The following is a 10,200-nucleotide window of genomic DNA, read 5'->3' on the forward strand; positions in this document are numbered from 1 at the left end:
CAGATCCTGTTCAGTCCTCTGCATGGGAGCCTGAAAAAAAAAAGATGCTGCTGCTATTCAGAATCTATTCATTTCAGTTAATGCAACTCTTAAAGTACTTTTTATCTCCCCAGGTTCATGGGGAAGCCTGAGAAAAGTTAGGCTATTTAATGAAAATCAGAGAGATGCTGCAATCATCTAAGTTGACTTCTTCAGAATGATTTTCAAAGTGTGCACAGCCCTGCTACATATTCACATGCCAGCAGGTGTCAAGGTAGAGAAATGTATGCTGAAAATATTACAAGTTAGACCACTGGGGATCTGCTCTGATTTAGTCTGAATTGAAGATCCAAGGACAATGTGATTCCATCTGAATTTGTCATTTGAGATTCAGTGGCAAACTAGTTTAGCTATAACGGGAAAGCATCAAAATGCATAAAGCTGAGGGTACATGTCTGGGATCAAAAGCATCCTGAAGACCATAAGAAGGCAGCAAAGAGACATAGAAAACTAACTCTGCATGGAGAAGAGCGGATTGTGATAAAAGAGCTTAACTGCTCCAAGCTGAACTTTTAGTCTGATTAAAATTGTCTTAGTCTATTGTTACTTGGAGAAATTGGGCTTGACCTTCCTATCTTTTGTTTGAAGGGAAGCCATGTTTAATATGCACAGCTTTGCATATTAATATTAATTTATATTTCCAGCAGTATTTAGCTGCTCAGAAAGTATTTTAAGCTGATTTTGGTACTCTCAAATGAAAACTCAGGCTTCTAGCAAATGATTCTGCACGTTCAGTGATCTATGGAATAATTACTGCTGGAGCTCATCAGATCAGGGCTGCAAAAATCCAGAGAACCACTAGATGGCAGTAAAGCAATTGTTTATCCATCTAGTGGGTCTTGATTTCTGCAGCCAAATATCACAGAGCTATGTAATGGCTTCATTTTTGACAGCATAGAATGAAAACAACAGGGGTGGTAAACCATTCAGAAGACAGTAATCCAAAAAAGTTGTAACTTGATTCAATCAAGAATTTTCCTACAACATTTTGAAATATTCCTTCTGTACCTCTTTTTTAGGTAAGGATAGCAGGAATGAGGAAAGGACAGTCCAGCAGCCTCCAGATTATCTAGCAAAGAATGTATGGAGAATTTGTGCTGAATCAATGCCAATGTAAAAGTGCCTGCTTTTCTGCAGTGTTGGGCTTGGCATAATACTGAAAATAGACACTGGCTTGGTCCTGTGGGGTGATATAGCTTTCTTGACTGTATTGGGTTTTGTGAAATAGCAGGAAAGTTGGCAGAGCTGCTGGTCAACGAAATGTTGAAGGAACCTGGGTTGGAATATTCCAGTTCATTCACTGGATTCTGTATTTAGCAGTGCATAAATGTATGAATATGAATAGAAAAAAGCCATTAAGAGTAGTTTGAAACAGATGCTTAAGGTCTAAAAGGATGAGTAAGATTTACTGAAGAAGTTACATATAAGGCCTTCATCTCTGAGCTTTCCTCTTAATGGTGGGGAAAAGAAACAGAAAATACTCTATTTTCATGTTGGAAGAAGACTGGAGGGGAAAGCCTAAGAGAATCATTATTCCAATTGAGGAAAGCAGAAGGAACAAAAAAGGAGGCACAATCCCCACTAATAATTTACAGTATCTTCTACAATCATCCAACTATTGCTGGGATGAAATAATAACTCAGACAGGTTTTCTATCACTTCAGCAATGGCTGGGTGATTCTAGGAGGCACTATAAGACACTAAAGGGAACCTTATTGTAGTCCCTAGTTAGTCTTTCTACTCTTAATGCTCCTAGTGATGAAGTGGATAAAAGGTTGGAAGCTGCTTCTACAGCTATCGTATATTTTTAATGGCCTGGGGAGAACTTCCTCATCGTTGGCTTTGGTGGGATGCCAGTCTGGCTATGGAAATTCAAAACTTGGCCTCTTCTGGGCAGCTTCAGAAAAATGCCATTGATGCACCATTCCTGTTGCAGAATGCTGGGAAAGCCTTTAGCCCAGGAGAGATCAGAAAAGTCACACACCAGGCATTTCTATAAAAATATTTATTTACAAAAAGCAAAACAAAAGCAAAACATATTTAAAGGACTTAGCTCTCATTCAGAGCTACCTAGCTTGGCTACATATCGGCAGAGAGAAAAAAAGAGAGGAAGTAAGAAACAAGTCCGGGCAGGTTCCTCCCCCCAGGCGATTTGCATCAAGCACGTGAAAGGAGACAATCAAATACAACCTCTTCACCCGGCCAAAATGATTAGGTACAATAGCAGTCTTAATCGTTGGTAGGAAAACCTCAACAATTCCTGCCTCTAATTGCTGAGTTTTGTGGAGTGCCATGTTTAGAATGGCTGAACCCCATCCTGGAAAAGACCTTCTCATAAGTGACTTCAGTGAAGGACAGACTGTAATAGGACACATTAGCAATGGTTGGAATCTTATGGGTATGACTTGGTTGGGTCACATTATGGCTTGTTGGCAATAATTGATATAGTTTGCAGAACTTCAGAGTAAGATACAAGGCAACAAAGGCACACCATGAAGGAAGAGGTGGTATTATGGCCCTGTTGGACATATTTCAGATGAGGAGGAAGGGGAAGAAATGGACCCGGATACATCTAGTGACAATAGTTCTTGATTGGGTGATTCCACAGGGTTGGAACCAATGACTCCACTCTGGCTGAGGTGGATCCAAAGCTGCCAGGACTTCCTACCTGTACCCACTGAAAGTGTCTCAGACTCTGAAGTTCAGCCACCCAGACTTAAGCAGAGGCATATGATATAGATAGCTGTGCTGTGTAGATTGGAGAGACTTGCCAAGAAGCAGGCCAGCAGACTCTAATGAATAATGTGCCTCAGCTGTACATTTGGGTGGAGGCTCAGTTTGGCTTATTTATTGGCCTCACTTCCTGGGAGAAAACATGGAGAACATCTTTTTACGTTTCAGTCCTATTGTAATTACTTTTCTGTGTCATGCTTAGAATCCTGGATTCCATCCCACCGTGTCTTCTGTCTTTCCCCTTGGATAGGTTGCTTGTTTATTGGAATCCTGGTCTTGACCTGCGTCAGGCCTGTTGACAATGTTTATAGTTGCCTTCCTAAGATACTGGTAAAGAGGACTTTTTTCTTCCAAAAGACAATTCTGCCTGAGCTCCTACTGTGTATCATTGGACTGTGGCAAAGATCCAGCTTGCTATCTAGTTGGCTGGGAGCCAGAAGCAGCTACCACTTTCTTTCTGTCACAAAGGAAGTGGCATTTATAGCTTTGTCATCTCCCTCATCATTCTTAAAAGCAGGAAACATTTTAGCACCTATATCAGCCTGGCATACATCCATTCATGACCGAGAGACTTAAAATGGCCCCAACCCTACAAGATTTGACATCAGTGTGCACTGGTCTGGCTAGCCTTAAGCCCATGTTTTCACTGCTAAGAGGTTAGTTGGACTCCCAGTTGTGTTGGAATTTCCAGCACAGAAATGTAGCTTTCCATTTGCACAAGGCAAAGTTAAGACTTGTGGCTGGCCACATTAAAGAAGCTGAAAGCTGAGAAAGTGAATGAAGCTCAAAGCAAGGTTAGAGTTGCCGTGGCAGAAGAACTTTGATATGCAGAGTTTAATGAGGGGAGAAAACTCATTGATGTCTACTCATGTCATGTCAAGAACCTACCATACCATTCTGTTTCTTGTCTCAGTGTTCTTTATATATGAAGGTGAAGTTGCAGTCTTACACATTACATGTAATAACCTAGAAACAGCAGAAAAGCCACTGAATCTGTGAAGCATTTCAAAAGGCTTCATGATTCATTTCACTGCACTGAAGTGGTTCTCTGCATCATTTCACAAACCTGCTCTGATAAAATGATTCAGTCAAACCTTTGGTACATTGAAAGTACTGTTTTGAAGTTTTACATAGTACAGAGCAATGTTTAAATTCTGATAGTCCCTTTTAATGTGTTCATGTTAAAATTCTTTGCTTATCAAAGACATTTGTCGTGGCCAAGAAGAATTTTGCACCTCCCTTGGGAAAAGCAGCTGTATTGATCAATCCTTGTTGAAGAAACAAGCATGATTATCTAGTGTAACTTTGCAAATGCAACTATGGATAGCAACCACAGTCCCATGGTGCTGTGGTTCTCAACTAGTGGCATGTGTACTACAGGTGTGGCTCAGAAGTAGTCTGGGTGGACATAAGGTAAAACATTGAAAATTAGATTAAACCTTTAAAATTTACTGCAAATGGTAAATATAAAAACAAAATGCCAGGAAACATATAACAGTTCTTGGGAAAGTGTTTTGCTTCAGTCATGCAGGGCCCCAAGTTCTTTATAAAGTAATTGGTAGGACATAAGATACAAAAGGCTGAAAATCTCTGCCACATTATACAAAAAATAATGTGCAAGCTCAAAGGTATACTGCCTCTTTGAATTTACAACTTCAGAATAAGTTTGACAGATCTCCTGTCAAAAGCTCAGCTCAGCTTCTAATACTAAAATCCTCATATATGTATAATGTCCATATCTTCGAAACCAGATACAATCTCTGAGCCAAGAAAAGAAACAGGTTTTAACTGACTAAACAATAGATTTCAGTTCCATCTTTTGTAGGGCAGACCAATCACAGTCTTAATAGTAATGCATTGATTTAACTAGATTAACGTATTTTGGTTCCTCCAGTAATCATTAGGGAAATCTGAGATAAGTGGTGGTGGGGTTAATTAAAATCATATATTTCTTTTGTTTCTCTATCTCAGGGATTCACAAGCATTTTCAGGGGCAGGCCAGGAAAAAAAGCCCCAGATTTAATATACTGTATGAAATGAATAAAGAATACGGTCCCTTAGCTTCAGCTAGCCTTCTTCATCATGGGAGGAAAAAGTTTTCAGAACTGATATTCTTCACCTTTTTCTCTTTTCTCCTCAGATTTCTCTCTATGTCATCTTAAAGGGCTCTGATCTAATTGTGGCTTTATCAGCTAACACTCAGCGGTAAGCACTTTGCATAACTTCAGGTAAAAACCTCTTCCCTGACTTTATCTGTTCAATAACTGAAATCTAGCATTAAAAATAATTGATTGACATTTGCATAGTTATCAAGTCAAATGGCTTTCCATAGTTCTGGAAGAGATGAAGCCGAGAAAGCATCAACCATGGAACTTTTTTCTACAAAAGACTCCTTGTTTATTCAGAAATAAATCTAATCTGTTCGACAGACTTATACCCATAGCTATGTTGGCTTCAGTGTTTTATTTTCTCCAGAATTTTTAATTTCATGAAATGTGACAACAAATAGGGCCATCCAATGAAGCAAGGTGTATTTTATTCAGTGCTGATCCAAGCATCACAAACTCAATGTGCACTTAAGGAACTCCAGAAAGCACTTGAAATAAATTGATTAACAAGTATCACTCAAAATGCCTCAATGGAACTTTTATCTTCAACACACCAGTTGAGTTTGCATGGGCATGACTAAATGGATGGGACTAAAAAGTGGTTGGATACTAGGGGTGTAAGGGGTCTTGAAACCCAGTAGACTGACCACACCAGAACACCCACATCATCACTTGCAAAGTGTCTGTGTGTGTGTACTGGCTACTACAGTCAATCTGTAATTTCTCACCCCTGCCCTTACTTCCTTTTCAGCGGGCAGCGATGTTCTTCTGGGCAGCAATGTTCTTGGATTGAATTCTTGGAAAGCCAGACCAAGTGTGCCGAAAGGGTGGTCTGGCAGGAGAGAAAGTCCGTCTCTCTGAAGGGGAGGGCCCTGGAGGCTTGGGGCCGGCAGGGTTGATGTGGGTCGCGGGGGTGTAGGAGATGGTGGGGAGCGAAGGAGGCCATCAGGGCCGGTGCCGGAGGGGGTGAGATCTGGTCTCGGAGGGGGGCAGACGAGTGGGCGGCGCCGTCCGCTCCTTCCTAGCCCACCGGCTCTCCGCTGCTGCTGGGTCCGGTCCCTCTGCTCGTGGGTCGCTCTCGTTCGAGCTGATGGTGCGCGAAGCGTCCGAGATGAACGCTCTGGAGGGCCAGCAGCCCCTCAGCGCTCGCGACCTGCTGGACGCGGCGACCACCTTCTGCGACAACCGGAGCCTCTTCCCGACCTCTCAGGCGCCGAGGGCTCCGCACCACGGCGGCTACGGCCTGGGGGACTCGGGCGGCGGCGGCCCTTACCTGTGGCTAAATGGCGCGCCTGTCGCGCCCAGCCCGTACCTGGCCGGTCCCAACGGTGCGGCCGGGTCCTTCATGCCCTCGGCGGCCTATGGGGCGGGCGCCAGGCAGCTACTGGCCGCCCAAGCGGCGGCTGGACCCGACCTCAGCTGGCTGTCCCTGGCCGGCCAGCAGGACTTCTTCAAGCTGGTGCGGCCGCCCTACTCGTACTCGGCGCTGATCGCCATGGCCATCCAGAGCGCGCCGGCCAAGAGGCTCACCTTGAGCCAGATCTATCAGTACGTGGCCGGCAACTTCCCCTTCTACAAGAAGAGCAAAGCCGGCTGGCAGAACTCCATCCGCCACAACCTCTCCCTCAACGACTGCTTCAAGAAGGTGCCGCGGCTGGAGGACGATCCAGGTAGGGAAGGCTGGCGAACCGCGTGAACCCGGCTAAGCCCTCTGGGACGCGTTCCCTCGGGTCTCCTCATTCGCCGCCTGGGCGGAATGTACAACGCGTGGAAATGGGTGTCGGATTGTCTGTCCCCTTCACGCTCGTCGGGGGGAACCTAAGGCCTGGTTAGGCTGCAGCCCCACCAGCGCGTTTCCTCGGAAGTAAGTCCGGCCATCTCTTGGAGCCAGTTACACCTTCCGCCGTTCCCAATTAGCCCAGAGGGAGAGGAGCCCACCGAACCTTTTAGGCGTTTGGGGGTGGGGGTGGGGTGGCTACAGCTCCCACAATCTGCCCAGCCAGCCTGCGGGAGGAGAATTTCATGAGAAAGTTTATCTTGAAATGCACCAACCCAGTGAGGATCCTGCGGGTGTTTTAAAACTCCACCACATTCCCAAGCAAATAGTTAAACAATTATCAGTGTGCAGAGTGAGAAATCTAAACAATGACCAAGTATTGAGAATAAAGAATTAAAATATAACTATTATATTCTGGATGAGTTAGTGAATAAATTAATATTTCTGGACTGTTTAATATACACGTAACATATGTCTTCCTGAAAGTTCTGTACACACAGCTGCTAACAGATGCTTAAACTTGAAATTTAAACATCTGTTCAACCTAGTTTGTCCCAAACTATTCTCTTTTCTCCTCTTGGATGCCAGCACACAGAAAGTATTAATTTTTAATTTTGTACTGCAACAACTCCACACAATATGAGATGCTTTGTAACCAACTAGTATTGCCTGAAAGAATATCAGGGGTTGAGGTTGGGGGACCTTTCCACCATTCTAGTTCATAAAATCACAAGACGACCTGGAAAGTGTATTTTTTATTTATTTGTTTATCTGTCCCACCTTCATTATTTTTATAAATAACTCAAGGCAGCAAACATACCTAATACTCCTTCCTCCTCCCATTTTCCCCACAACAACCACCCTGTGAGGTGAGTTGGGCTGAGAGAGAGTGACTGGCCCAAGGTCACCCAGAACTAGAACTCACAGTCTCCTGGTTTCTCGCCTGGAGCCTTAACCACTAGACCAAACTGGCTCTAGTATACTGTCTTCTGAATTCTAGCCTTAAAAGTTTCTACTGAAAGTCAGTTAGGATGCTTGGAAATGGAATGTTTGATTATTTATTGTATTTGTTAGACTTATATACCCCCCTCTTTCCTATGCAGAGCACATCCTCTGCCTGGGTGAAGTAGGTTAGACTGAGAGAGAGAGCAATAGTCCTAAAGTCACCAGTCTGAGTCCATGGCTGATGAGGAGCCTGAACTAAGGTCTCCCCAGTCTTAACTGCTACACCACACCCATGATGTACATTGATCTGCCATTAAAGATAACTGCACAGAACCATATCAATAGGCTGATCAAGGAGAAAGAACCATCGACATGGTGAAATTTATTTTTAAGTTATATACACACATACAGATGTCAGATGTGAATATACAAAGGTTAGGGTGGAGCAAGCTAGAAAACAAAGAATTCCGAGCATGTAGAGGCTGCTTGCAGTTCCACAAAAGAATGCAGTTGTATGAACAGTTTACAATTTTCTAAACTGAGAATTGCTGCCCTCCACTGAAGTCAATGGCACTAGCTCATACCTGTTGAACCTCATGGCACAGGACTGTGTGTAGCTTATTTAAGGTCTGAATGCAAGCATGAAATCCAAATGACTCCCACCCAGCTTTCAAAAAGGAATAATCTACGACTGCATTAATTTCTGTAATAAATACCATGTAACTGTCATGATTTCAGCGAGCTGTCAACTTTTGCTATTCCATTCTTTATACATCCCCCATTCTGAATGGACAAATAAGGATGCGGCTTTGGAGAAAGGGTCTGCATAAACTTACTGTTTACAGCAGAGTAAGAAAAGGTGCAAATTCTAAAAACATTCCCTGATTTGTGTGCGTATGGGAACGTTGCGTACGTAACATACACTGAAGGTTGTTACAGTGAATGCATATGCCACCAGAAGCGTTATATTCTAGGCATGGGAACGTAACAGTCCTGCTTACAGTGCAATCCTACACCTGTTCACCCAAGCCTGTTCCTTCTCAGATTGCTGTGGATAAGCCTGCAGCCAAGAATGAAAATACTGTTTGCTCCATCTCTGTCTTGCTGTCTCTCCAAGCTCCTAGCAGCATCTGATGGATCTTCCAAGGACACGATAACTTTATCCTATGCCACTAGTGTGAACTGTACAATCTTAAGGTCATTTTGTGTGGTTATCTCGGCTTATAATGTCACTGATCCATTGCTATGGTGATATAAAATCTGTCTCCATTAGTGATTTGTCACCACAGCCATGACTGGGTGACCCTATAAATCACAAGGGAGGAAATGGCCCAAGCGTAGTGCAGTGGCTAAAACTCCCATAAATCAGGAAGTCCTGTATTTGAATGTCAGCTCTGCCATGACTTTGTGAGGTAATCTTAGGTGAAGCCTGCTCCACTTTCTTTGCCTTGTGTCCTCTGATTACTTCACCCATCTTAGAACCATTTGCCCTGACTCTTCAGAAGTGTCTAACTTTCTAGATAGAGTTTGCATGCCCCTGTTAAACCCACATGTTTTCTGTTGATTCATAGGTAAAGGGAATTACTGGACCCTGGATCCTAACTGTGAGAAGATGTTTGATAATGGCAACTTCAGAAGGAAGAGGAAAAGACGATCTGATGCAGCTAGTGGGCATGGAGGCTATAACAAAGTGGAGGACAAAAGCAACAGTTGCCTTGTTCAGCAAGCCACTGAACCTTGCAGCTTGGGCTCTGGTGAGCTGCAGTGCTCTCCAAGATCTACGAATGACTGCAAATCCCCCAGCCTGGACTCTAGCCATTGTTTCTCCACATTCGTCTCGACCATGAATGTCATGGCCCATGGCCGGAATGGTTTCCCCAGACAGCTTTCTGCTGGGCCACTATCTGAATTCACACCCAGGAGGCAAAATGCGCCCAATTTGAACTCCAGCTCTCCTTCTACTGGCAACCCAGCTTCAGCGTTTGAACTCAGTTCTCAGTCCCAGTCCAAGATGAATTACTATGCAGGTGCTGGTGGGCAGTCAAGCTGGCTCAACAGTCCTGTCCTCAGCACATTTAGTGTGAACAATCTGATTTATAGCAGAGAAGGGACAGAAGTTTAAAGTAATGCTGGAAAGCTAGTGCTCCACATTAGCCCTACAAGCAACTTTTGTTGAGTGCCTAGTCACGCTGCCTTATGTAGGTAGCCTTCAGCATTTTCAGTCCTGACTACGTGCCATCAAGTCAGTGTCCACTCTTAGTGACCATATAGATTTTCTCCATGACAATCAGTCCCTAACCTGGTTTTTCAGGTCTTCCAGTAGTGCACTCATTGCCACAGTAACTGAGTCTATCCACCTTGCTGCTGCTTATCCTAGTTTTCTCCTTCCCTCCATCTTTCCTTTCTCCAGAGAGTTAGGTCTTCACATAATGTGTCCGAAGTAGGATAATTTGAACCTGGCCATTTCAGTCTTGACCTATCTTTACATCTGATATGAGATCCACTTTTAAATGGTTTTATCTTGAGTAGGTTTATTCTGTTCCCTTTGTTTAAGTTGCATCCTCTATTATTTTTTCTTTCTTCTCCTGTTTTCATGCT

General features: G+C 43.7%; 1 protein-coding gene across 1 annotated transcript; it reads left to right on the forward strand.

Moving 5' to 3' along the window:
* The first annotated feature begins 5,991 nt into the window (after positions 1-5,991).
* On the forward strand, positions 5,992-9,724 carry FOXI2 (forkhead box I2). The gene is made up of 2 exons (XM_063307823.1): positions 5,992-6,550; positions 9,174-9,724. Exons 1-2 carry the CDS (start codon positions 5,992-5,994, stop codon positions 9,722-9,724), a joined length of 1,110 nt encoding a protein of 369 aa, XP_063163893.1.
* The last annotated feature ends 476 nt before the right edge of the window (positions 9,725-10,200 follow it).

This window comes from Candoia aspera, chromosome 6, assembly GCF_035149785.1.
Source record: "Candoia aspera isolate rCanAsp1 chromosome 6, rCanAsp1.hap2, whole genome shotgun sequence".
Taxonomy (NCBI): Eukaryota; Metazoa; Chordata; class Lepidosauria; order Squamata; family Boidae; genus Candoia; species Candoia aspera.

Bases quoted from the DNA above. Each gene is read 5' to 3' on its own strand.
- FOXI2 (XM_063307823.1), top strand. From the start codon at position 5,992: ATGAACGCTCTGGAGGGCCAGCAGCCCCTCAGCGCTCGCGACCTGCTG. The intron at 6,551-9,173 runs GTAGGGAAGGCT...GTTGATTCATAG, and splicing joins GCGGCTGGAGGACGATCCAG to GTAAAGGGAATTACTGGACC.